Genomic DNA, 27,173 nt, shown 5'->3' with positions numbered 1-27,173 from the left:
TTCCTTGAAATACAATAGCAGACATATTAATGTAATGCTTTTCACATTAAGGTCCACTGGGTTCTCCATACCCTTGGTCAGCAGATGCTCTACAACATGTATGTTTCATTGCTTACATTTGTCTTGGTAACAATCTAGACACTTTAATATAAGCATTGTCTTAGTCTGTTTTGCATTGCTATACAGGAATACCTGAGGCTGGGTAGTTTATAAAGAAAGGAGGCTTATTTGGCTCATGTTCTGCAGACTATACAAGAGGTACGGCACTGGCATCCCCAGGCTTCTGGAAAGGGCTTTTGTGCTATGTCAAAAGACATTGAACCTTGGGAGGCGGAGGTTGCAGTGAACCTGCAGGTTCAACAAGGAAGAGGTCAAAGGGGATGCAGGTACATGCGAAGAGGGACCAAACACGGGGAGAAAGCATACTTTATAACAACCCACTCTTGGAGGAACTAATTCATTCCATGAGAGCTAATTCTACCTCACTGACTACCAGGAGAACAGGACCAAGGCTTTCACAAGGAATCCACCTATATGACACAGACACCTCTCCCTAAGTAGAACACTGGCACACCAGGAACTAAATCGCAGTGTGGGTTTTGGTGGGGACAAAAATCCATACCCAAACCACAGCCAGTATATTTTGGATGATCTAGACGTCCACTTGATAACTCAGTAGTCTTTTGAATTTAGGATTGTGCTGTTAGTAAGCAGTACTAATTTGTCTGAAGCAGATCCTATAAAATGATTCATTAACTCAAAGGACTAACCAAATAATATTCAAGAAGGTTTTAGTTGTTTGAATAGAGAGAAGTGGTGGGAGAACTGAAAAGAGAATGTACTTGTGTAAATTGAATGTACCCAATAGGATAGGTACACCGGTCTCAAAAAAATTGGCACTAATGCAGTCAGAGCACATTTGAAGTTAAAAATAGGAATTTACCTACAGCAAAATAGCACCACAGATCACATACAGGGACACTCCACTTCATCATTTAGCCCAACTTTCCCTAGAGAGTGAACACTCCATTCCTTAAGTGTTATCACAATCGAATTAATTTTTCCTAACATTTATTCGTTTCCATCGAACTCTTCTTCCATGACTGAATATATGAAACACTGTCCAATTGTCTTGTGACAATATTATTACTGCAGGGTGTGGCAGAAAAAGCAGTTCTCTGGGAATGTGGTCATACCGACTGTAGTCTCAATTCTTCCATGAATTCTTCATGGGACTCTGGGAAAATCACACAAACTACCTCTGTTTCACATCCTCCCCTGCAAAATATAAGGAACAGCGTCAACAATATGGTTCCTTCAAATGCTTACATTTTATGATGCTATCTTTGTTCCTTTAGCATTAATTAGCTGAAGCAAGTGTGCTTTGTTTTTGTTGCTGTTTTTTTTTACACTTTCTCAAAACCAGGGACGCTTGCTGGGAATCTCATGGAAGATTGAGAGGTGTGGCCGGCATATATGAAGTAACTAACTGTTGCTGGAGTATATGGTCAATCACTGAAGGATATATTGGAATTCCGGTGAGACTCCTTTTTTTTTTTTTTTTTTTTTTGAGACAGAGTCTCGTTCTGTTTCTCAGGCTGGAGTGAAGTGGCGCGATCTCAGCTTACTGCAACCTCCTGAGGTTCAAGCAGTTCTCCTTCTTCAGAGCCTCCTAGTAGCTGGGATCACAGACACCTGTCACCACACCTGGCTAGTTCTTGCATTTTTTAGTAGAAATGGGGCTTCACCATGTTGGCCAGGCTGGTCTGGAACTCCTGACGTCAGGTGATCCGCCTGCTTCAGCCTCCCAGAGTGCTGGGATTACAGGCATGAGCCACTGTGCCCCGCCCCGTGAGACTCTTCAAGGTGGAGTATTTGTTCATTTCATAACAAGGAGTACAGAGATCTCAAACCACTCTAGGAAGCTCCAGTTATGCCTGGACTCTGCTTTCCTCTTGACAAGTGGAAGTCTAATTTGGAGGCGCTGGTAGCTCGACCTGAGACTAGCCTGGGACTGTGCCCTTCCTGAGGTCCACAAAGTCAGGAGCCAAGGGAGTCAGACAAAACTAGGTCAAGGTTGAGTCAGGAGTTGAGAACCAGCAGATACTCCCCAGTACCAACTGAAGAGATGTGAAGTTAGGTATGAGGCAAGAAGACAGAAGATGAGGCTGAGGACAGTTTCTGAGGCACTGAATTATATACTCTGGAACATTATCAGTTACCTGTCGCCTCCCCAGTGGGCCGGGGGAAAGCTTCATGAGTGGGGAGCCTGTTCAGGCTCACTCTGAAATTGGGCTTCAGGTACTCTGAGAGAGAGGTTTCCCTTTAGGGACCAGCATTTAAATTGTCCATACTCAGAAAATAAATACAATTAATCTTCATGAATATAGACTTGCAGACAAATTCCTTAACTAGGAAAACAGACCAGTTCCACATTTCATTGCATTATTCCAAAAATTAGATTTGTTCATTCTTAGATTCATCTTTGATTCTTCCTGCTCCCTCTTCCTTTCATGGTCCAAGAAATGATGCCAAATTTATGTCCTGGAAATTCCTCAAGGCCATGTCCTCCTGTCCATTTCTCCTGCCTCTGCTTCATTTCAGCTTTCCTCAACTCTCACCCATGCTCTGTCCCTAACACATGGTTAGGGACACACTGCAGGCAATGGTACCCTTCTACAATATACTCCATGATGCAGCCCAAGGGACCTTTGTAAATACAAATATGACCATGTTTCTCCCCAGCTTAAAATCCTTTTGTGTTTTCCCATAGTCCACAAGGGAACGAAGAAACCCCAACAACAGAGTCCACATGGCCCTGTGGACACATCAGACGCTCTCTTGCAGTGCCTCATCCACACTATCTGAACCACTGCAGGCCTGGATACGTCATGGTTTTCATGGTGCTATCTTGTGCCTCTTTGCACCTGCATGCACTGTGTTTCCTACATGGGATATATCTGTGTTTACAACCAAACTTCCAGGGGCCAAATTATATCCTTTGTAAAGGACTTCAAACTACCAGACATTTGCTGGAAGTTTCACGGAGGAGACAAGCATTTTTCATCATTTAATTTGTTTTGCTGGTCAAAGAGGAAAAGGAGTGGATGGACCAAGTGGGGTCCAAAGTCTGGATCTAGTTCTGACCAGCAAGGAGAAATTGATGCACAACGGGGAAGTGACCTTGGCATTTTCAACTGGCCGAGCAGGTAAGTTTGGGCACAGTTCAAATGTGAGTCTGTAGCCACTAGAGAGAGGGGTTTCAAAGTCATGGAGAAAAGATGGGGGCGAATCCTGCACCAAGACTTACTGAGGAGAGTTCTTGGGAACAGTTACTTTTAGGATTCCACAGGGAAATCACTGAGCGAGTTTTACAAAATACTGTGGCCTGGTTCCCTCCCCCAGGAGATCTTGACTTAATTGGTTTGGGGTGCAGAGTAGGAATGTGGATCTTTAAAAGCAGAATTCCCAAACTGAAGAGCTCTGCGAAAGCTTCCTGCAGGAGACATTATTTGAACTGAATTTTGAAAGACAAGCTTGCATGCCAGGAACCCCATGTATATGAATAGAGGATATGAAGGAATGTAAATCATTTGCTATGGCTCTAAAGAAAAGAAGGGAGAAATCAAGACGTTAAGAGGCTTACACTCCTTGCTCAATAGTTTGTAATTTATCTTTTTGGATAAGAGGATGTTATAAAGGATTTTAAACTGAGGTATAAAATAATTAGAATTGGAATGTTTACCTGAACTTCAGCATAGGCAATAGGTTGGCATGGATCAGAACTGTAGGTAGGAAAATTAATTGTTTAGGAGAGACATGAGAGATGATGGAGGTAAGAGAGAGAGTATGGATGGGAGGAACACAAAAGTGATAGAAATAACAGGACTTTTGATCATTTAGTTAAAAGAAGTGGGGAGGGAAACACCCAGGTTTCGGAGAGATGTCCAGTAGTACACAGGTAACATCTACGGCTCGAGACAGGTTAGAGATTTTGAATAAGTTAAAAGTTGAAACATGAACCTATGGATATAGTGGAGGTCATACAAGATCATATTATAGTGAAAAGAAGAGGGCTTAGAATGGCAGGAAAGGAATCAGGATACCAGGCAAAAGAGTCAGGAAAGAAGGGAAGGGTGCGCTGGACATCCTGGGAAGGTCAAAAAGGAAAGGACTAAATGTTGCCAACAAACAAAATCAAATAAGACCTGGGATGTATCTTTTGGCCAAGGCAATTAGAAGATGATTAGTATCCCTTTCAGGAGCAATTTCAGAGAATGTTTGGGTGGATGTCTAACTGCAGTGGAGTCAAAAGTCAATTAACGGTGAAAAAAGGACAACAGCCTATGGGTACACTTTTTATGAAGAAATTGACTGTGAATGGAAAAATGAAAAAGCCGGGTGGTAGCTACACGGTATAAAAGGTAAAGAAAGCACGTTTGTTTTTAGTATGTGAGATACTGAGCATATTTATGTGCTAAGACTTTGCAAAATAGTAGAGAGATTAAGGATGTAGGAACGAAGGTTACTCATGCACTTATGTCCTGGGAAGAAGGAAGGAGGAGGTCTACTTCCTTCCTTAAAACAGAGGGTTAGGATAAGCTAAATCTAGTCAAGGGGACAGTTGGCCACTCCTCCATGGTGGGAGTAGAGTGGAAACCCTGGTGGTATGGATGTTTCAGATTAAGACCTTCCCTTCACCACCATTTGCCTTGAGACCCTGGGAAATAGTCCCTGTCTACTTTTTATCCCAATCATGTTCAGTCCAAGATGGGTTAGGGCTGAGATTTTTGAAAGATTTTACAGAGTAAGAACCCTCTGGAAAGTAGGGGTCTAATATAAACCTGAAGTGGCAAAGATTACTTTTCAACATTGTTCTGTAAGGCTCTCAACTTGAGTGTCCATGTCTATCTCTGATTCCTGTTTAGCCTGCCCAGTTCCTCTCTGGAAGCAGAACAGCACAGACTTTGGGATCTGGGATAACTGGGTTTGAACCAAAACTTGGCTCTTTGAACCTCTACATAGACACTGAGGAGCACTGTTTCGTCAAAAATAGGGTTGAGAGTAGCCTTCTTGTGCATTTGCTTTCAGCAAGATATTGCATGGAATGCTTGCCACCAGATGGTATCACTGCAGTTTTAAAAACCAAAAACCTAGGATGTTAAATAGCAGAACTTTTATAATACTTTGTAATAAGCAGGAAAGCAGCCATCAGTCTTTTGAAAAATGCTGACTTTCTTGTTATCTCATACAAGTGTACATATATATATATACACTTTAAGTTCTAGGGTACATGGGTACAGCGTGCAGTTTTGTTACATAGGTATACATGTGCCATGTTGGTTTGCTGCACCCATCAACTCATCATTTACAACAATTGTACTTTAAAAAAAGGAATTAATTACACATTTGCATTTTTTTTTTTCTTTTGGGAAAGGCTACTGTTCCCTCCTATGCTGACCTTTTCTGAGATAAGAGGCTGTCAGTAGTGGAATACCTAGCAAACATTTTTGAAAAAAATACAATTGAATGCCTTTCAGGTAAATGTGCATCTTTTCCATGAATGAGAAATGAACTGCTTTTTGAAAGAGCCTGGGGTCATCATTTTGAGAACCCCTCCTGGGGTATTTTTCCATAATTGTATGATTTTGTTGTTTAAAAATGTTAAAATTCTCATATAAGAAAACTTTAAAAATTTGGAAATGTAGGTTTCTAACCTTCATAAAAATCTTCCAAAAAGAATAGTTTCGGTGGGCTTCAAACTGTTGACATATAAAAATTAAATTATTATTGTTTTGAGACGGAGTCTTGCTCTGTTGCCCAGGCTGGAGTGCAGTGGCGCGATCTCGGCTCACTGCAAGCTCCGCCTCCCGGGTTCACGGCATTCTCCTGCCTCAGCCTCCCCAGTAGCTGGGACTACAAGCGCCCACCACCATGCCCGGCTAATTTTTTGTATTTTTAGTAGAGACGGGGTTTCACCATGTTAGCCAGGATGGTCTCGATCTCCTGACCTCATGATCCGCCTGCCTCGGCCTCCCAAAGTGCTGGGATTACAGGTGTGAGCCACCGCGCCCAGCCAAAAATTAAATTCTTTTTAAAAACTGGTTTCAAGAGGATAGATTTTTACTAATTAGATTCCAATCAAATATCTTTGAGTGATTAGTATATGTACTGAAAATCAAATGTCAAGGTTTAGTAAGTACAACCAATGCTGTCTTTATTCCATTTAAATCAGTCCATTTCCTGAGACCTTTTCCCCCACCACTGCTGTCATTCCAAATCTAAATTTGTTTATATGTTTTATAGCATTTAGAATACATTAGTATTGAGCACATTATTACGTATACATTCATAGCGATCCATTGGGGATGCGTGTCAAAACTTGTGTTGATGGGTGTCACGCCAAAACAGCTTGGAAACTGCTGACTTTAGCAACTTTAACCTCTGATTTTGCCTTTAGTTCATTTTCAAAGTCCTCACTCTGAGAGTGCTCTTGCATACACACACCCGAAACACGGATACTGAACATACTAATCCAGAAAAACAAACCAATCTCCTGTTGAGCAAAGCCTTCCACAACCACCCTCCAAGGACCAGTCACTGGCCTTCTCTCCGGTGCCCGCAGACATCCACACAGGCCCAAAGAATCAGGGATTGCACAGGCCAGCGCAATCGAACGGTTCTGAGTCATCTGCCGGAAGCCTTGCCCTCAATCAAGGCGGTCGTGAAGCATCTACAAAGGAGGAATAGTCGAAGCAGCAGCGGCGGCGGCAGCGGCGGCGGCGGCGGCAGCAGCGGCGGCGGCAGCAGCGGCGGCGGCAGCAGCAGGAGGTGGGGGCCTCTCCCAGGTACCGGGCGGGGCAGGCACGCAGGTGCCCAGGTTCCCGCGGCGGCCACCTCTTCCCTGGAGCGCGGGAGAGAGTGGGGAGAGAGGAAGGCCAAAGCAGGACTCAGAGCGAGGCAAAGGCGAGCAGGAAGTAGGGGAATGACGGTGGGAGGCGGCCGGGAAAGAGAGTCGCGGGGCTGTGGGGGTCGCCCTGGCACCAGCCGGGGTCCCGAGCCCCACCGAGAGACCCGGCCCAGGCCGAGGGCCGGGCCCAGAGAGCAGGAGCGCGCAGACCCTTCCTGACTCGGAAGCTGCCCCTAGAGAGGGAGCGTCTGTTTCTCCGCCTGCGATTTGCTGCCTGGTGGGAGCGGCGGGTGACGCGAGCAGTGGGTTTGGAAGCGCCGGAAGCTCGGGCGCGAGCCCGGGTAGGGCGACTGGGAGGAGCCGCGGCTGCGGAGGAGGCTCGGGGAGTGCAGACGGCCGGGCCTGGAATTTCCGGGGCGCCTGGGATAGATCGAGGAGGCGCCGAGTCCCTGCTCCCCTGGCACCCACGCCTGCTCCTGTGCTTACCGCCTATTGGTTGCACCTTCTCCTCCCCTCCCTGTCCCCTCCCTCCGTTCTTTCCATCCCTGCCTTCATTTTTCTGTATCTCTCATATTCCCTTCTTCATTGGCTGCTTCCTGTCAAACGAGATTTGGGGGGTGGGTGCTTCTTCAGCTACGCCCCTCTCTGTCGCAGCCACCCACCGGCGTTACTTTAACCAATTCCTCACTTTCCAGACACTCTCAGTCCTCTGGCTGCTGCTCCACTCCTGAGACCTCCGCATTCCAAACGGCCTCACCCAGGGCTGCTCTCCGGGCCCCTCCGGCTTCCCTGCCTCGGGCTCTGCGTAGACCGCGCCCTCTTCCCTGGGTCCCCTCGGAGGGGCAGACTCGTCTCCCCAGTTCTGCCAGCACATCCTGATGGCTGGGTCGAAGTCTCCCTTTCGCACGCGGGCTCTCTCTCTCCGTCGCCCTCCTGTGTCTCTTCCTTTTACTACCTCCATATATTGGAAATGCCCCAGAAATAGGTGGATTTCTTCTCTTGTGCCTCCACTAGATATTCTGCGTAGTTTCATCCATTTTCATGGTACCTCTCGGAATCGGGATGCTGGTGGCCCCAGGTCTCTGGCTCTAGACCGCCTACTCATCCCCAGTCCCTAACTGTGTTTGCAAACATCCTTGGCTGTCTTTGTGACAGGTTTACCTGGTATGGTGTGTTCCACACATCTCAAATGGAACAAGTCATATTCCCCATTCCAGCCTGACTCCTCATATAAAATTCCGATGGTTCATGACCCACCCTAAGTATGAATTTATAACAGCTAGGCACCTCGGGACTTGACCCTCCTGCGCTGTATCCCTGTGTGAGCTGCCACTCTGCCTGGCAATCTCAGCCCCAACTTCTCTATTACAGACAATCCCCAGCAGTCCCTGGCCCATGGTGGTGGCCTACCCGCCAGCTCCCCAGCCTCTTTTCAGACTGAATACTGAGCCGGATCATCTTTCTAAAGCCCCAATGCACTCATATGAGACGTTTGTTTAAAAACCATGCATGGCTTTCCAGACCATAATCTCAAGTTCAAACTCCTAAATGTGGCATAAGGGTCCATCCTATCTCACTACTACGTGGCTCACAGGAAACCATGGAAACCCACCCCAGGGACACCGCACAAACCATGCCCTTTGTCTTCCTGCCACATTCTTGGCCCCTGCTAATTCCTCAGCCTATTATTTGCATCCCCTATTTCACCACCCATGAAATGCCTGCCCAGCTTTTATTTTTTATTTATTTTTTATTTTTTTGATATGTGGTTTTAGTAAGTTTTATTGCCTATGGAATAAATACAAAAGAACATTTAAAATGTGTATTAAATTATAAAGAACAGCAGTACAACCCATCACCCAGTTTAATAACTGGAATATTGTCATCGATGGAGGCCCTGCCTGTTTCCCTACTGATGACACCCTCCTCCCTCATTGCATCCGCTTCCCTCCCCTCTATATCCCCACCTTCCTGAGTTTCATGGTAATAACGACGTTGCTTTTCTTGACAGTTTCACTACGTACACATGCATCAAGAATGATTTAGTTTAGCCTGGTTTTGAACTTTATGTGTATGGAATAATACTGCATTACTCTGTGGCTTGCTCCTTTAATACATTATTTGTGGGAATTGTCCACGTCAAAAACTAGAAGAACTTATAGCTGTGGTTCTTTTAGTTTTTATTGGTCTGAATTCCATTATACTAATATACTACAATCCATTTATCTATTCTGTTTTTGATGGACATTTGGGTTGTTTCTTTTTTATTATTATTATACTTTAAGTTCTAGGGTACCAGCGCACAATATGCGGGTTTGATACATGGGTATACATGAGCCATGTTGGTTTGCTGCACCCATCAACTCGTCATTTACATTAGGTATTTCTCCTAATGCTATTCCTCACCCACACCCCCCACCCACCCACCCCACAGGCACTGGTGTGTGATGTCCCTGCCCTGTGTCCAAGTGTTCTCATTGTTCATTTCCCATCTATGAGTGCTGTTTGCTTTTCTGTCTTTGTGATAATTTGCTGAGAATGATGGTTTCCAGCTTCATCCATGTCCCTGCAAAGGACACGAACTCATTGTTTTTTTATGGCTGCATAGTATTCCATGGTGTATATGTGCCACATTTTCTTAATCCAGTCTATCATTGATGGACATTTGGGTTGGTTCCAAGTCTTTGCTATTGTGAATAGTGCCACAATAAATATACATGTGCATGTGTCTTTATAGTAGCATGATTTATAATCCTTTGGGTATATACCCAGTAATGGGATGGCTGGATCAAATGGTATTTCTAGTTCTAGATCCTTGAGGAATCGCCACACTGTCTTCCACAGTGGTTGAACTAATTTACACTCCCACCAACAGTGTAAAAGCATTCCTATTTCTCCACATCTTCAGCATCTGTTGTTTCCTGACTTTTTATGATCGCTATTCTAATTGGCGTGAGATGGTATCTCATTGTGGTTTTGATTTGCATTTCTCTGATGACCAGTGATGATGTGCATTTTTTTTTCATGTGTCTGTTAGCTGCATAAATGTCTTCTTTTGAGAAGTGTCTGTTCTTATCCTTTGCCCACTTTTTGATGGGGTTGTTTTTTTCTTGTAAATTTGTTTGAGTTCTTTGTAGATTCTGGATATTAGCCCTTTGTCAGATGGGTAGATTGCAAAAATTTTCTCCCATTCTGTAGGTTGCCTGTTCACTCTGATGGTAGTTTCTTTTGCTTTGCAGAAGCTGTTTAGTTTAATTAGATCCCATTTGTCTATTTTGATTTTTTTTTTTTTTTTTTTTTTTGCCATTGCTTTTGGTGTTTTAGTCATGAAGTCCTTGCCCATGCCTATGTCCTGAATGGTATTGCCTAGGTTTTCTTCTAGGGTTTTTATGGTTTTAGGTCTAACATTTAAATCTTCAATCCATCTTGAATTAATTTTTCTATAAGATGTAATGAAGAGATCCAGTTTCAGCTTTCTACATATGCCAATTTTCCCAGCACCATTTATTAAATAGGGAATCCTTTCCCCATTTCTTGTTTTTGTCAGGTTTGCCAAAGATCCGATGGTTGTAGATGTGTGGTGTTATTTCTGAGGCCTCTGTTCTGTTCCGTTGGTCTATATCTCTGTTTTGGTATCAGTACCATGCTGTTTTGGTTACTGTAGCCTTGTAGTATAGTTTGAAGTCAGGTAGTGTGATGCCTCCAAATTTGTTCTTTTAGCTTAGGATTGTCTTGGCAATGTGAGCTCTTTTTTGGTTCCATATGAACTTTAAAGTAGTTTTTTCCAATTCTGTGAAGGAAGTCATTGGTAGCTTGATGGGAATGGCATTGAATCTATAAATTAGCTTGGCCTGCCAAGCTTTTAAAGCCAGCTTCAGCCAGCTTCTCTGGAAGGTCTTTCCAGGATTCTATAGAAGTGGTTTTCTTTTTTTTTGTTTGTTTTTTGAGGACTTCCTTAGTACTTTGAAAATTATCCTGTTATAGAGCACCTGACTGGCTTGAAACTACGCATTTCTGTATGTGTGTCTTCTTTAGGGTGTAAGCTTCTGGTAAGGGATTATGGCATTTATTTTTCATTGTCTCCTCCCAAAACAGGTAATGAACATTCTACATAAATGCTCTTTGAGTAAACTCACTTTTGGATGTTATATGGGGAGGGGGAGTGGAGGAGGGAGTTCATAGGTATTTGGCGCTCCCAGGAGAACAATATCATGTACTTGGAAACATAAGGCTTGCTTTTGAGACTGACTCTCACTTTTTCTGTGAGTCCCGCAGACAGTATTTAATTGCCTCTGTCCTTGTTTGTTCACCTGTAAAGGAAAAACTAGTTTAATGCCAATTTATTTGGTTGGCTGGAAATAAAAACTTCTGATTCCTGTTTTTTTATATCATAATCTAATTGTGGCATTGACATCTAAAGTATTATTTTGTATTAAAATTAATTGCTTTTTAGATATATTGGGTAAAATCCATTTTGTTTAAACTTCCAATCCTTCTAAAAGCTATAATGTCCAAATGAGATTTGAGAGGAAGACAGCGGGGAAGAGTCATTCTGTTACCTGGTTTTCTCCCCTGCCTGACTTCTGACCTGAGCAGAGGCCAAGGGGGTACACTTGTATGTGAGTGTGTGCATGTGTATTGTGGCTGCAGGGTAGATATTGATGGGAAATACCACATACTGACCAGCACCTGAGTGTTGAAAAGGAATGGAAGTGGGGACATGAGATGAAGGAAGAGGGAAGATGGAAGAAATCAGAAGTAGCGGTTTGCAACTAAGAGCAGTTAAAATGTAAAGATGAGATTGATGCGATAGTTCAGTTCATTTAGAACTATTGAAACTATTGATTCAGTAGTTCTGACAGGATGATGAGACACACCTACACACACACACGCCAACCTAAGTTCATGCTTGCTTCACCCTGAGTCCAAAGCTCTTATGCTAAGGTTGGATCTGTCTTACCCAGTTTACCTAATTCTCTCCATCTTTAAGTTTCTTTGGTGCCACCTTCTGGTGGGCCCAGTTCTATGAAGTTTGACTATTTCTTCCTGCCTCCCAGTCTCTGAAACGTCCTCAAGTGAAAGATGAGGTCATGAGGGACCCCGGGACTTGCCTGCACAGACTCCTCTGGCTTCCAACATCTGCAGGCCCTACTATAAGCTCCGGAGAGGCCTTATGATGTGAGGATAGTGAGGAACCGGAACATTTGGTTCCATAAGAAACAACCTATTAAGTATAGAGTACTGTGGTGCAAATTATGCCATGATTGTGTTTTCTTGGTTCACATTTATTTTACTTAGTTTTTTGAACCCTAACCATAACCCTAACCCTACTTTTCTCTGAACTGCGCTAACATTTATTTTAAACTTTAAAGAATTTGCACTGCTTTAGACTGTTGTTCTATATTTAGAGTGTTGCCTTTACACTTTTTTTTTTTTTTTTTTTTTGAGACGGAGTCTCGCTCTGTCGCCCAGGCTGGAGTGCAGTGGCCGGATCTCAGCTCACTGCAAGCTCCGCCTCCCGGGTTTACGCCATTCTCCTGCCTCAGCCTTCCCGAGTAGCTGGGACTACAGGCGCCCGCCACCGCGCCCGGCTAGTTTTTTGTATTTTTTAGTAGAGATGGGGTTTCACCGTGTTCGCCAGGATGGTCTCGATCTCCTGACCTCGTGATCCGCCCATCTCAGCCTCCCAAAGTGCTGGGATTACAGGCTTGAGCCACCGCGCCCGGCCGCCTTTACACTTTTAAAAAAATATAAGCTCACTTTTGTGTTTAAGTAAGAGACACCCTTCTGTTTAAAAATATCTTAAGAGTAAGCAAAATATCTTAGGAGGAAGCAAAACATCCAACAGTGAAGATACTTTGGTTAATACAGTTGTTCCCCACTTCCCTGTCTCAGCCACTCAATTCCCCTTTCCTCTTGTGCCCTAAGAGACCAGAAGACCCGTCCAAGACCCCCAATAAGGTGGATACAGTTTCAAAGCTGCTGCACCAGGCACTTTGTAGGCCACTGGGAAACTGGATGAGGCTCCATCTGTTTACAGAAATGAACACATGCACGATGATTTATATCTCTAGATAGAGTTTCCAGGACTTTTTGTTTTGCTCATTTGCTAATTTTCAAAACTGGAGCATATTTTTCTTGTTTGACTTTACATTTTTTCAGTTAAACATTACACATGTTTATGAAAAAAAGGATAATATAATAGAGAAAATGTCTTGTAAGATCATGAGACTATAGATAATGATTTGTCCTTTTATTTTCCCAAATGTTCTCAATTGTAAGAGCAAAAAGGCTCAGGGAAATTGAGATGAGTTGGTGAACTGTAATATTTTGTGAAATAATAGCCCAAGTTTTATAAGGCTTGATAGAAATGAACAATAACGTAGGACTTGTAATAATGTGCAACAGAGTGAGACTCCGTCTCAAAAAAAATGTACTAAAATTATAATAATTAATAGTAAGCTGTAATAGCTTTTTAGCACTTTAAGCAAGGTGCCCCCCTCCGTTAGGCTTCTACCTTCCACAGAACTGGTTGATAGGGATGATATCTTTCTTGATAATTACATTTCAAAGGGATGGCTTCCAGGTCTTTGAGAAAGACTGTCCTGGGATGTAAACAAAGACCTGTCCTGGGATGTAAAACTAGCAGGAAGCGTTTAAAAAAGATTTACATCTCAAAGGGGCTGATAAAGAATTTGCAATGACAAGTTCTCTAAATAAAATGCTTTAAGAAAAAGGAAGAAAGGGCCTAGAGGCAGGAGGAAGCCTGTTTAGTTTGTTTAGTCAAGTTCCGGTTGTCTGAAGTTTATTAAAGCTGAGGGGAATGTTAAGACTCTCTTAGCCAGGAGGAATCAAAAATCAATGCACCTAATTAAAAGTGCTCACCCAATGACCAGATTGGGGCTTCATATTTTATATCCACACCTATGGGCTTTCTTTGCCACTCCATAACCCAGTTTCAGCAGCTCTTGGGGATAATGGGACATCTGTTTGGAGTCACCTTGAAAAGTAATGTATTTTTGTCTTTCCGGTAGCCCCATATTTTAGGTCAGCCTATTTCAAACAAACTCTCCACATTTGGTGAAATGAATCTAGCTATTTTCACAGGACGTGATGACAGAAATAGTTTTTATTGATAAAGAACTACATTTATAAGTTTAAAACATTCTTTATAGATTATGTTGTAGACATTAAACTGAAAGATAATGAGCAGCAATGGGGGGATTTTGTGTGATGATTAAGAATTCAGGCTCTGGAATCAAACTGTGGGTTCCAGGTGTTTATGACTACTTGAGGGTTCTGGAATGAGTTACTAAACCTCACTCAGTCTTCTCATCTCTAAAGTGGGGCAATAATTGTACTGACCTCATGTGTTGTTGGGTGATAACGGAAAGTGCTGAAAACAGTGCCTGGCACCAAGATTTTTGTTGTTGTTGTTTGTTTTGGTTTTGTTTTGTTTTGTTTTCTGAGATAGGGTCTCACTCTGTTGCCCAGGCTGGAGTGCAGTGGCACGATCTTGGCTCTCTGCAGCCTCCACCTCCTGGGGCTCAAGCGATTCTCCGGCATCAGCCTTCCAAGTAGCTGGGATTACAGTTGCCCACCACCGTGCCTGGATAATTTTTGAATTTTCAATAGAGATGTGGTTTCACCTTGTTGGCCAGGCTGGTCTCAAACTGCTGACCTCAAGTGATCTGCCCACCTCAGGCTTACAAAGTGCCGGGATTACAGGTGTGACCCACCACACCCATCCGCACCAAGACCTTTTGGCTGCTGCTACACCAGGGGAGCAAGTAAGCAGGTCTTGGAGAGTGTCTGTGCCCCTGTTGCTAAGAGGGGTACCAGTCATGGGCCCTGAGATTGGCTATTTTATGAATAAACCAGTGTTTTTGTTTCCTATTGGTGTGGTAACCCTTTACCACACATTTAGTGGCTGAAAACAACACACATTTATTATCTTACAGGTCTGGAAGTCCTAAGTCCAAAATGGTACAGCAGAGCAATGTTATTTTCGGGAATCTCTAGGAGAAAATCTGTTTCTTTGCTTTTTCTGGCTTCTCAAGGAGGTCACATTCCTTCATCAGTGGCCCCTACCACTCTGACCTCTGCTTCTGTCCTCACGTCTCCATCTCCGACTCTGACCCTCCTGCGTCTCTCTTATAAGGACCCTCATGATTCCATTGAGTCCACTGGGATAACTCAGGATAATCTCACATCTCAAAATACTTAATTGAGTACCATTTGCAAAGTCCTTATTGCCAGGGAAGATCATGTTGTCACGTTTTGGGAATTAGGAGTGGAAGTCTTTTAGGGGGTGGTTATTCCACCTACCACCTCAGTGTCTGCTGACTCGGGGACGAATGACTGTGTGGCCACAGGAGGGCTTGGCTGATGTGCTTTTCTGTGCTGTGCCTTTGATGCAGACGTTCCCTGATGGATGACCTCTGTGAAGCAAATGGCACTTTTGCCATCAGCTTATTTAAAATATTAGGGGAAGAGGACAACTCAAGAAATGTATTCTTCTCTCCCATGAGCATCTCCTCTGCCCTGGCCATGGTCTTCATGGGGGCAAAGGGAAGCACCGCAGCCCAGATGTCCCAGGTATGTGTGCGTGTCGCAAAGGAAGGAGAACGGCATGTTTCCCTGTGCTTCCGTCGAATTGTCTTTCTGTGCTTTTGCTACAGCTGATGAAAGCCTGTGGAGCTGGAGGTGGAAAGGGGAGCGGCACGGCAGTGGAGAAGAGCAGAAAGGGGTAGAAAGGTGAAATATGTTAGACAGATCACCTCCTCCGATATTTTTGAGAGAAATCAAGGCATAGAGTTATTTTCTCTAGATCAGACCATCAGTACAGTCTGGCAAATTCACACCTTTGATAAGTAAGATAAACTATCATTCTGTCCCGCATGAAGGCAAAATATTCCAACCTTGTTACATTTTAAACTTTTGCTAACATTATATTTTAAATAGACATGCAGCTGCCTAGATGAACTTTTTGTTAAGTGGGTTATTTTTAGTGCACGATTATGCATCCTGGGAAAGGAACATAATACAAGCGTAGACTTATATCTTCTGGAGTGATTTAGAGGAATATATAATCTGTTTGATTCAAACTGGTGATGTATATATAACCTTATCTACAAACGAGGTGGGAGATAATACTTTAGGAATAGTTCTCTGACTATTGGTGAAAATGTCCGAGATAATTGCCAAATGGATGTCACTTTACCACCAATATCAGAGGTGTATAGACAATCTCCTAAAATGCACCTAGGGACCCCAGTTGACATCCTTCTGTGGTTGTTTCTTTCAACTGATTGGAGGAGTGAGGCTTTGGACTGCAGGTGATTGAGAGATATAGGAACAACCTTAATTCTCACTCTGACTTGACATTTAATTTATAATATGGTCTGGAGAACTTCTGTAAATTGCAGATGAAACATTTTTAGTTTTATTGCTGCTTTTGTTTGTATTACCTGAGTCGTAATTCATCCCAGTTACTTTTTTCTGCTCTGCCTTCCCCCTGAATTATTGCACAGTGCCTTGCTGGGATGAATACATTTGCTAGACTAGTGGTTCTCACCTGGGGGGTGGGAGGTAGGGGTCGGTGGGTGAATTTTTCCTTCCTGGGGACCCTTGCCAAGACCTGAAGGTTTAGATCCCATAACTGAGAGGTGCTACTGACATCTAGTGGATAGAAGCCAGAAGTGCTGCAAAAATCCTACAACGCTTATGTGAGACCAGGAAGTGTCCTGGCCCCAAGTGTCAGTGCTACATTGCCCATGTTGAGAAACCCTGTGCTAGAGAATTAGGCCAAACCTTTTTAGAGTAGGATCCTGTGTGATTTTTTTTGTTGTTTGGAGGAAGCTCTTTGGGAGAGTATAATGGCAGTGTTAAAAGTCAGTGTTGGTTTCTGTTCCCAGGCACTTTGTTTGTACAAGGACGGAGATATTCACCAAGGTTTCCGGTCACTTCTCAGTGAAGTTAACAGAACTGGCACTCAGTACTTGCTTAGAACTGCCAACAGGCTCTTTGGAGAAAAGACGTGTGATTTCCTTCCAGTAAGTAGTATTCATATATTGATGAAAAAGAAATTGAAAATAAGTTAGACTACAGAAGAGTAGAGAATCAAGTATAACTGTACTGACTTAAAATGTGCTTGGAATTATACTTCTGAAATTACAATTTTAGATTTTATGATGGCTTCTGAATTATGTCCTTTGTAAATTGTTTCTGATACACCCATCCCTGTTATCAATCCCAATATGTCAGTTCTCCTGCACGCAGCCCTGCTTCTCCACCTTAATTCCCTATGCCTGAGTGACTACATCATTTGATATGCTGTACAGAGCTCCTCCCCAGTCCCATGTGTGGTTATTGGGCTGCCTCCTGCTGAGACAGCCTCTCAAATTCTCTTAAATTTGCCCCCGTCTTCTGAATTGCATCTACAACTGACACAATTGTCTTTCTAAAATGAAAATCTGTTCATAAAACTGAGGTTTTAAATTTAAGTAGTTCCTATTTACTTAGGCATGTAATTCCAAGGTTCCCGAGTCCAGCCTGGCATAATACAATCAGTGAGGTTCAAAAATTATGCCACATAATATGCAGGGTGATGTTGTCTGGAAATTATTGAACCAATCACAGCAAACTGGGCCATCCTATTGGCTGGAGGTTCTGAGAGGGCTCCTCTAAGGTTCAAATACATCCCTGTCCTGGTAGCTGCTGGGTGCTGTTCCCGGAATATGCCTGCTCTAGGTTTATCTACCTCAGAAAGTGACTCTGGATCCAGGAATTTCCTGGTGAATCCATTTCATTTTTGAAGTTTAGCCTGATCTTCTACTGTTATAATAATGGGAACACAGGGAACCAACCTCTACTTTTCTTGGTGGCTTGTCTCTTCCTTCCCTCTATATCCTCTTTATTTGGCTGAAATTAAAGTATTTGAGAACATGGAATGGACAGAGGCTGGGAGCCAGTTTCCAGGCCTGTTATATCTGAAGCCAGGTTTTTGTGAGGTGAGTTATCTGGGTTTTAATGTATTGGATATGGGCCTTTTCTGATTGGACCCCAACTTACATTTCAAGGCTCTTTCCCTGCCACTGTTTCCCTTAATCCCCTTCCTGATACACACAAACACACATACATGTGTACACACACACACATACAAACATACATGCAATCCACACACATGCAGGTGCACAAGCACACACATATGCACCCATGCACACAGATGTTCACATGCATGCACATGTATGGACCCAGTTGCACATACACACTATGATCCAGGCCTATCACCCTCCATTCCCATGGGGCCTTCCTTGCTCTGTATTCTTCCAACCAACCGTATGACCCAGATCTAAAATGCTATTTCCTTCTTTGCAGTTCAACCCGATTTCTTAACAATCTATAGTCTGTGCTGGTGATGCAAAATGAGTAACAGTGTGTTAGACTGCCTAGTGAGGGAAGCAATAGTAAAGTCAGTGCAGTGTTTGACAGGGATGCTTCTGGGCTGTTATGTGGATAGTGGCAGCTCATGATGTCCTGTAAGTGTCTGGGTGTCTCAGCTGCCTCTTCTCAGGCTGTGGACCTCCTCAAACCAAGCACTTTGCCCAGTACCAGGGAAGAATAGGTTTTCGTTAATTGCATGCATGCACCATGAAGTGCATGCAGTGTGACCTGTCCAAGCACTTACGGTAGAAACGCAGTAAGAGAAAACAAAATGCTTTTGCATTTGTGGGAGCCTTTACCAAATGAGACCAAACTCAGTGTTTTGTGTTTGCAGGACTTTAAAGAATCCTGTCAGAAGTTCTATCAGGCAGAGCTGGAGGAGCTGTCCTTTGCTGAAGACACGGAAGAGTGCAGGAAACATATAAATGACTGGGTGGCAGAAAAGACTGAAGGTGAGACAGTTTCATTTCTGTGGATTTGGAATTACTACGCAGCGAGGCTGAGATTGGCTGGGATGGGACCTCCATGGTGTTGCCACTGTGATCTGCTTACCACAGGCCTGTTTGTGTGTATTGCTGAGTTTGCAGGCCAACAATGCAATTCTGTTGTTTCTTATCAGATCATGAAGTACTAATTTCTAAAACTAATGTTGAATCTCAGACCTCCTCCCCTATGGACCATGCTGGAAAATCCCTGGAAAATAGTTCCTCCTTGGAATCCTGTTAATCTTCTCTCTGAGAGGCCCTTCCATGCTCGGAGACGGAGTGGCGTTCAATTAAGTTGCAGCTTAAAGAGGGCTCTCATGTTATCTCCTCCCTGTGGTCATGGGGACAACTTAGTAGTTTGATCTGCAGCCTTCTCCTTCCTTTTTTAACTTGGCCGTGGCTACATTTGCTCTCAGAGTGCGGCCTTTTCTGAATATGCTCCCTATTCTGGACGTGCGGCAACATGGAGCCTGCAGTGTTCCCTGCCCAGACCACACTCCATCCCACCAGAAATATTTCTGCCAGTTCTTTACTTCAGTAGGAAAAAGGGGAGGCATCCTTGAAAGCATCCTAAATACCTAACAAGTAATTTAGGTACTTGTAAAGAGTGGAGGAATTAAGTCACGTGTTTCAGGGGCCAACCTAGCCCTCATTATCACAACCATTCCATCTCTACGTCACAACCACTGTGTGTCTAACAGAAGTAATGCCCGTGGTTCTACTGAAAGCCAATAAAATAATTACCATGGGAAGGGAAGAGCCTTTCGTGTTTTCATATGTCATCTGCCCAGTGGTCTCTCCAGTTGTTCCAGCAGTACTGTCACCTGAGGAATCTAGAAGCTTCTCCACACCTTCCCCCCACTGCTCTATACCTGTCACTTCTCTTCCAGGGCTGCTTATACCCTTCCTTCCCTTAGGCTGACCCCCAGAATATTAGAGCTGGAGGGGACCTTGGAGATGACCTTGTTACCCTCTCATTGGACAGCTCAACTTGGGCCCCTCTATTCCATCCCCCTAATTCCTTTGCCCCATTCACCCCTTTCAGAGACGCTGCCTTCTCCCATTGACTGGTCTATGTTCTCTCATCCTTTGGAAGCCTTTCCTTGTCTGATGAGGTTAGAATATATGTATAGAGCAATGATCCTCAACTAGGGGTGGCTTTGCCTTCCAGGTGCCATTAGATAATGGCTGAAGATAGTCTTGGTTGTCAAAATTGGAAGAAATGCTGCTGGCTAAACGTCCTACAATGCCCAAGACAGCCCCCATAACAAAGAATTATTTGGCTTAAGATGACAATAGTGGTGAGGCTTGGATATGATAGTGCCAAGGTTGACTACCCCATAGTCAGAATCAAGACTCTGAGGTGATGTTCTCAACTCAGCCACTTGTCACCTGTGTGCACTCGGCAAAAAAGTCTGGCAAATGCTCTGATCCTGAATTTCTACATCCGTAAATTGAGGGCAAAATGATAGTTGCCCTTCCTACTTCAAGGCTTTTTTCTTAAGCACGAACGATACACTGTGTATGCCACACTGCTAAACACCATCGCCCAATTCATCGGGTGGCCAGAAAGACAGAACTCCAGGCTCTCTCTCAAGCCTCTGCCTTAGGCGTCAAAGGGATTTTTGTAAAATAATGCTTGTTTCCCCACAAATTGCAATAAGCTCTCATATTCTTTATAGGTAAGATTTCAGAGGTACTGGATGCTGGGACAGTCGGTCCCCTGACAAAGCTGGTCCTTGTGAATGCCATCTATTTCAAGGGAAAGTGGAATGAGCAATTTGACAGAAAGTACACAAGGGGGATGCTCTTTAAAACCAATGAGGTAGGGAAAGGGTTTTCAGATATACTGCTACTTTCTTAAAGTAATATTTTAGGAAATATTCTTTTAGAAAAATGAATAATTTATTTGACATGATCTTGATTTTAATCTATTTCTGAATTATATTATTTTATTTTCTTTGAGACAGGGTCTCTTTCTGTCACCCAGGCTGGAGTGCAGTGGTGCAATCTCAGCTCACTGCAGCCTCGACCTCCCAGGCGCAAATGATCACTCAACCTTAACTTCCCAAGTAGCTGGGATTACAGGTGCACACCACCAGGCCTGGCTAATTTTTGTATTTTTTGTAGAGACAAGGTTTTGTCATATTGCCCAGATTGGTCTCGAACTCCTGGCCTCAAGTGATACACCCGCCTTATCCTCCCAAAGTTCTGGGATTACAGGCATAACCCACTGTGCCTGGCTTTTTTTCTGAATGAATTTAATGCCTCCTGTATGTCTTTAATGGAGGAAGGAGGAGAGAAACAAAATTAATTTTGGTATTGATGGTTTTGTTTTTCCATCTTTGATCAAATCTACCTTCCATCTCTGGTCATATGATTTGGATTGGAGAAGAATTTCTTCTAAGCCTTGGAATTATGTTTACATGATGCTATTACTGTCTATAGCTAGTTAGATACCTTTTTGCAATATCAGTGGCAACTATGCCTGTTTATTGCCTTAAAAATCAAAGTTATACAATCCTGAACACAAGAAAAAGATGTTAGCAGATGTAAAGCCCTAACTTTACATTCCCTTTTGAATATGAAAATGACTGGTATCAATAGTTGTTAGCTTGGGATTTGACATCCATCAACCTGATAATTTCATATTGCACAAAGATGTGAAAGTTAAAAATATATTTGATGCAGGCTTTAAAAACAGCAGACCTTACACATCTCTTCAAGGTCCCCTTCCCAAGAAAACCAAGGCCATAAAACCAATTCTACACCTGGGCAACTTTTCAGAGTTTGTACTGTACCTCTTTTCTAACCAGATCCTTCAGCCCAAGGGCCTGAATATTTACCTTAATTTCAATAAATAATTTTTAGTTGGAAGCTTCCATGAGAAAGCTTCTCTATGAATGTTCTCAAAAAAGCAAACACAACTTCTTCCAAGAATAATGTAGATTTTTATGCCCTTCTCCATTTACCAAACTGTTTTTTTTTACCCCTCATCTGGTAATAGTTGATTTGCTGGAACAATAGTTTGTTCTCTTCATACTAAGATGTACTAATGAAGATTTTATATCCATCAGCATAAACGTGCAGAAACAGAAATTACACACACCTAGAGTTTCTGTGAATTAGATGTATCCTATTTTTAGTAAATTATGCCCATTTTTCAGTGATCTAATTTTAATTTCATGTTTCTATTAGGAAAAAAAGACAGTGCAGATGATGTTTAAGGAAGCTAAATTTAAAATGGGGTATGTGGACGAGGTGCACACCCAGGTCCTGGAGCTGCCATATGTGGAAGAGGAGCTGAGCATGATCATTCTGCTTCCCGATGATGACACGGACCTCGCTGTGGTAAGCTCCAGGCAGTGAGTCTTTGAGTGTCTGTGGAGTCCAGCCGAGCTCATTTCTTTACGTCCATCTACCAGTTGGCATTTGAGGAGTTTCCAATTGGGGTTATTACATGTAGTGCTGGGTGAACATCATTGCTTGTCTTTTGGTGACTATGTTCATGCTTTTCTATTGAGTGTATACATATATGAGTGGACACGTTTTGATGAACCTAAGAAGAGAGAGTTCTAAATATATTGTTAATTGGAATATTCTTTTTTTATTACTATTATACTTTAAGTTCTAGGGTACATGTGCACAACGTGCAGGTTTGTTACATATGTATACATGTGCCATGGTGGTGTGCTGCACCCATCAACTCGTCATTTACATCAGGTATAACTCCCAATGCAATCCCTCCCCCCTCCCCCCTCCCCATAATAGGCCCGGGTGTGTGATATTCCCCTTCCCATGTCAAAGTGATCTCACTGTTCAATTCCCACCTATGAGTGAGAACATGCGGTGTTTGGTTTTCTGTTCTTGCGAGAGTTTGCTGAGAGTGACGGTTTCCAGCTGCACCCATGTCCCTACAAAGGACACAAACTCATCCTTTTTTATGGCTGCATAGTATTCCATGGTGTACATGTGCCACATTTTCTTAGTCCAGTCTGTCACTGATGGACATTTGGGTTGATTCCAAGTCTTTGCTATTGTGAATACTGCTGTAATAAACATACGTGTGCGTGTGTCTTTACAGCAGCATGATTTATAATCCTTTGGGTATATACCTAGTAATGCGATGGCTGGGTCAATGGTATTTCTATTTCTAGATCCTTGAGGAATTGCCATACTGTTTTCCACAATGGTTGAACTAGTTTACAATCCCACCAACAGTGTAAACGTGTTCCTATTTCTCCACATCCTCTCCAGCACCTGTTGTTTCCTGACTTTTTAATGATTGCCATTCTAACTGGTGTGAGATGGTATCTCATTGTGGTTTTGATTTGCATTTCTCTGATGGCCAGTGATGACGAGCATTTTTTCATGTGACTGTTGGCTGTATGCATGTCTTCTTTTGAGAAATGTCATTCATATCCTTTCTCCACTTTCTGATGGGGTTGTTTTTTTCTTGTAAATTTGTTTGAGTTCTTTGTAGGTTCCGGATATTAGCCCTTTGTCAGATGAGTAGATTGCAAAATTTTTCTCCCATTCTGTAGGTTGCCTGTTCCCTCTGATGGTAGTTTCTTTTGCTGTGCAGAAGCTCTTTAGTTTAATGAGATCCCATTTGTCAATTTTGGCTTTTGTTGCCGTTGCTTTTGGTGTTTTAGACATGAAGTCCTTGCCCATGCCTATGTCCTGAATGGTATTACCTAGGTTTTCTTCTAGGGTTTTTATGGTATGAGGTCTAACATTTAAGTCTCTAATCCATCTTGAATTAATTTCATATAAAGAGTAAGGAAAGGATCCAGTTTCAGCTTTCTGCTTTTGGCTAGCCAATTTTCACAGCACTATTTATTAAATAGGGAATCCTTTCCCCATTTCTTGTTTTTCTCAGCTTTGTCAAAGATCAGATGGCTGTAGATGTGTGGTATTATTTCTGAGGGCTCTGTTCTGTTCCATTGGTTTATATCTCTGTTTTGGTACCAGTACCATGCTGTTTTGGTTACTGTAGCCTTGTAGTATAGTTTGAAGTCAGGTAGCGTGATGCCTCCAGCTTTGTTCTTTTGACTTAGGATTGTCTTGGCGATGCGGGCTCTTTTTTGGCTCCATATGAACTTTAAAGCAGTTTTTTTCCAATTCTGTGAAGAAAGTCATTGGTAGCTTGATGGGGATGGCATTGAATCTATAAATTACCTTGGGCAGTATGGCCATTTTCCCAATATTCATTCTTCCTATCCATGAGCATGGTATGTTCTTCCATTTGTTTGTGTCCTTTTTTATTTCACTGAGCAGTGGTTTGTAGTTCTCCTTGAAGAGGTCCTTTACATCCCTTGTAAGTTAGATCCCTAGGTATTTTATTCCCTTTGAAGCAATTGTGAATGGAAGTTCATTCATGATTTGGCTCTCTGTTTGTCTGTTACTGATGTATAAGAATGCTTGTGATTTTTGCACATTAATTTTGTCTCCTGATACTTTGCTGAAGTTGCTTATCAGCTTAAGGAGATTTTGGGCTGAGATGATGGGGTTTTCTAAATATACAATCATGTCATCTGAAAACAGCGACAATTTGACTTCTTCTTTCCCTAACTGAATACCCTTAATTTCTTTCTCTTGCCTGATTGCCCTAGCCAGAACTTCCAACACTATGTTGAATAGGAGTGGTGAGAAAGGGCATCCCTGTCTTGTGCCAGTTTTCAAAGGGAATTTTTCCAGTTTTTGCCCATTCAGTATGATATTGGCTGTGGGTTTGTCATAAATAGCTCCTATTATTTCGAGGTACATTCCATCAATACCAAATTTATTGAGCGTTTTTAGCATGAAGGGCTGTTGAATTTTGTCAAAGGCCTTTTCTGCATCTATTGAGATAATCATGTGGTTTTTGTCTTTGGTTCTGTTTATGTCATGGATTACATTTATTGATTTGCGTATGTTGAACCAGCCTTGCATCCCAGGGATGAAGCCCACTTGATCATGTTGGATAAGCTTTTTGATGTGCTGCTGGATTCGGTTTGCCAGTATTTTATTGAGGATTTTTGCATCGATGTTCATCAGGAATATTGGTCTAAAATTCTCTTTTTTTGTTGTGTCTCTGCCAGGTTTTGGTATCAGGATGATGTTGGCCTCATAAAATGAGTTAGGGAGGATTCCCTCCTTTTCTATTGATTGGAATTGTTTTAGAAGGAATGGTACCAGCTCCTCCTTGTACCTCAGGTAGAATTCGGCTGTGAATCCATCTGGTCAATTGGAATATTATTCTTTATTCTGCATGGAAGATCTACTTGAAAGCCCAATAATTATTGCACAAAAGTCCTGGAAGAGGGTAGAGATCAATCTGGGCAGTGATTCTCAAACATTAATGCACATATATGATTCTAGTGATCTTGTTAAAGTGCAGATTTTGATGCAATGGAGTGTGGCCTGAGGTCTTGCATTTGGAACAAGATTCCAAGTGATACAGATGCTTGGGACCACACTATGAATAGCAAAAGTCTAAAGTACAAGTGGGAAATTTACCTTATACAAGAGGAGAGAAAAGTCTTACTATGACAGAAAAGCAGCAGAGTCCAGGAAGGGAAAAGGTAAACTTGCAAGGTAAGAGGTGCAAGACTAATAGTGCACTGGTAAACCAGCTCTGGGAGGTGGGAGTAGCCTTCATTTACAAAGTTTGCTGATTCTCATGACATGGTAAATACTCCCACCATGGCTGACTTCAGGCTATGAAGGGTTTAACAATCGATAGGAGCCAGCTCTGGCACACAAGTTGAGGGTGGGCTGCTTGATTTCCCTGGCTTCCCTTTGGAATCAGAAAGTTATTGCCCTAAGTCAGGGATGACATCTGTTGTGGCCACTTATGAAAAAATTAGGAGAGTCTAGAAATAGAGTCAAAATCAAAACAATGCTCATTGGAGAAGAGCACCCACCTGGGCTGCAGTTGGTAAAGGGAAGGGGAGATGCGAGTGGAAGGCCCTTCTCCCTTTTTTCTTTCTACCTTACTGATAAATAGAAAGAGTGATGGATCTTGAAGAATTTGAAGCTAACTCCAGGACAGGCAGAGGACAAACAAGGATACCAGATGAAGTCTTGTTGAATTCGGTATTTCTTGTCTCGTGCTCCCTTCTCATGCCTCCCTTCATCTTCAGATGAAACCCAATTCCCTCTCCTTTGCTCTGTAAGAGTTGCCGTCTGATTTAACCCTGAATAGTCGCCTGATTAGACTCAGAAGCAGAGTTCTGAGCCATGCTGTTTATCTTTTGTCAAACAATCTCTCCCACTCACAGTAATATGTACTGCGTGAAGATTAATGTAATGAATTGGTTAGAATTTTCTAAACTGCTAAAAAATGTTTTTAACATTTGAAAGGAGTTAGGTACAAATTGTTTTTATTAAAAATTTCTGCCTGTCTCAGGTATTTACTAGCTCTTTTACACTTGTCTCCATAAAACTTGGAAAAGATGAAGATTTGGGAGAAAATCTTGGTGTTTATAAAATAAAATATCTGCAGATTTTCTTGGACCAGAACTTACCATCTAGTTGCATGTCATTAGTGGAGGGCTAACAAATAGGTGTGCGGGTATCAGGCTATTGTCATCTAAATATTAAGGTTTGGCTCTTTCTTATCCTAGGTGGAAAAAGCACTTACATATGAGAAATTCAAAGCCTGGACAAATTCAGAAAAGTTGACAAAAAGTAAGGTTCAAGTTTTCCTTCCCAGATTAAAGCTGGAGGAGAGTTATGACTTGGAGCCTTTCCTTCGAAGGTTAGGAATGATCGATGCTTTTGATGAAGCCAAGGCAGACTTTTCTGGAATGTCAACTAAGAAGAATGTGCCTGTGTCCAAGGTTGCCCACAAGTGCTTTGTGGAGGTCAATGAGGAAGGCACAGAGGCTGCCGCAGCCACTGCTGTGGTCAGGAATTCCCGGTGTAGCAGAATGGAGCCAAGATTCTGTGCAGACCACCCTTTCCTTTTCTTCGTCAGGCACCACAAAACCAACGGCATCTTTTTCTGTGGCAGGTTCTCTTCTCCGTAAAGAGGAGCAATTGCTGTACGTGCCCTCCTTTCCTTCTGCCTACCTTGCCTTAATTAACATTCCGTGTGACCCAGCTGGTGCAGTGGCTTGAATGCCAAAATAAAGCGTGTGCACTGAATAGTGTGTGAATGTCTTTGCTGAAGGTTCCAGAGCCACTGAGAATAACTGAGGCCACAGATGCCTGAAATTTGGGCCTGGGAAGGCTATGCTGGTTTTGGAGTGTTTGGGGTGCCTCCCATTGCCTCTGCCTTCACTTAAGTCTGTGCCCATTGTTTCAGGGGATCTTAAGGAGCATCTCAGGGCTTCAGGAGCCAGCCC

General features: G+C 42.8%; 1 protein-coding gene and 1 long non-coding RNA gene across 5 annotated transcripts; one reads left to right on the top strand and one right to left on the bottom strand.

Annotated features, from left to right (window-relative positions):
• Positions 1-1,057: 1,057 nt before the first annotated feature.
• LOC135968213 (uncharacterized) lies at positions 1,058-7,736 on the bottom strand. The gene is made up of 2 exons (XR_010582806.2): positions 7,599-7,736; positions 1,058-1,278 (listed from the first exon to the last, which is right to left on the bottom strand). It is a non-coding gene; the product is annotated as an uncharacterized lncRNA (long non-coding RNA).
• On the top strand, positions 6,712-26,973 carry LOC102129780 (serpin B8). Of its 4 annotated transcripts, XM_065533665.1 has the most exons (8): positions 6,712-6,769; positions 6,806-6,831; positions 15,331-15,508; positions 16,828-16,965; positions 18,690-18,807; positions 20,523-20,665; positions 22,039-22,191; positions 26,451-26,973. In XM_065533665.1, the coding sequence occupies exons 3-8, from the start codon at positions 15,341-15,343 to the stop codon at positions 26,853-26,855; spliced, it is 1,125 nt and encodes a 374-aa protein (XP_065389737.1). In that variant the 5' UTR covers positions 6,712-6,769; positions 6,806-6,831; positions 15,331-15,340; the 3' UTR covers positions 26,856-26,973. The 4 variants fall into 4 exon arrangements, with proteins under 4 accessions (XP_065389737.1, XP_005586558.3, XP_065389739.1 ...); XM_005586501.4 differs by having other exon boundaries at positions 6,712-6,831; XM_065533667.2 differs by lacking the exon at positions 15,331-15,508 and having other exon boundaries at positions 6,712-6,831.
• Positions 26,974-27,173: the final 200 nt, after the last annotated feature.

This window comes from Macaca fascicularis, chromosome 18 (assembly GCF_037993035.2).
Source record: "Macaca fascicularis isolate 582-1 chromosome 18, T2T-MFA8v1.1".
NCBI classification, from domain to species: Eukaryota; Metazoa; Chordata; class Mammalia; order Primates; family Cercopithecidae; genus Macaca; species Macaca fascicularis.
Note: the sequence above shows the minus strand (reverse complement) of the source record. Positions and strands in the feature narration are given on the sequence as shown.

Coding starts and splice junctions, on each gene's coding strand:
- LOC102129780 (XM_065533665.1), top strand. CDS start 15,341: ATGGATGACCTCTGTGAAGCAAATGGCACTTTTGCCATCAGCTTATTT. Junction 15,509..16,827: donor CCGCAGCCCAGATGTCCCAG/GTATGTGTGCGT, acceptor TTCTGTTCCCAG/GCACTTTGTTTGTACAAGGA. Junction 20,666..22,038: donor TGCTCTTTAAAACCAATGAG/GTAGGGAAAGGG, acceptor TGTTTCTATTAG/GAAAAAAAGACAGTGCAGAT.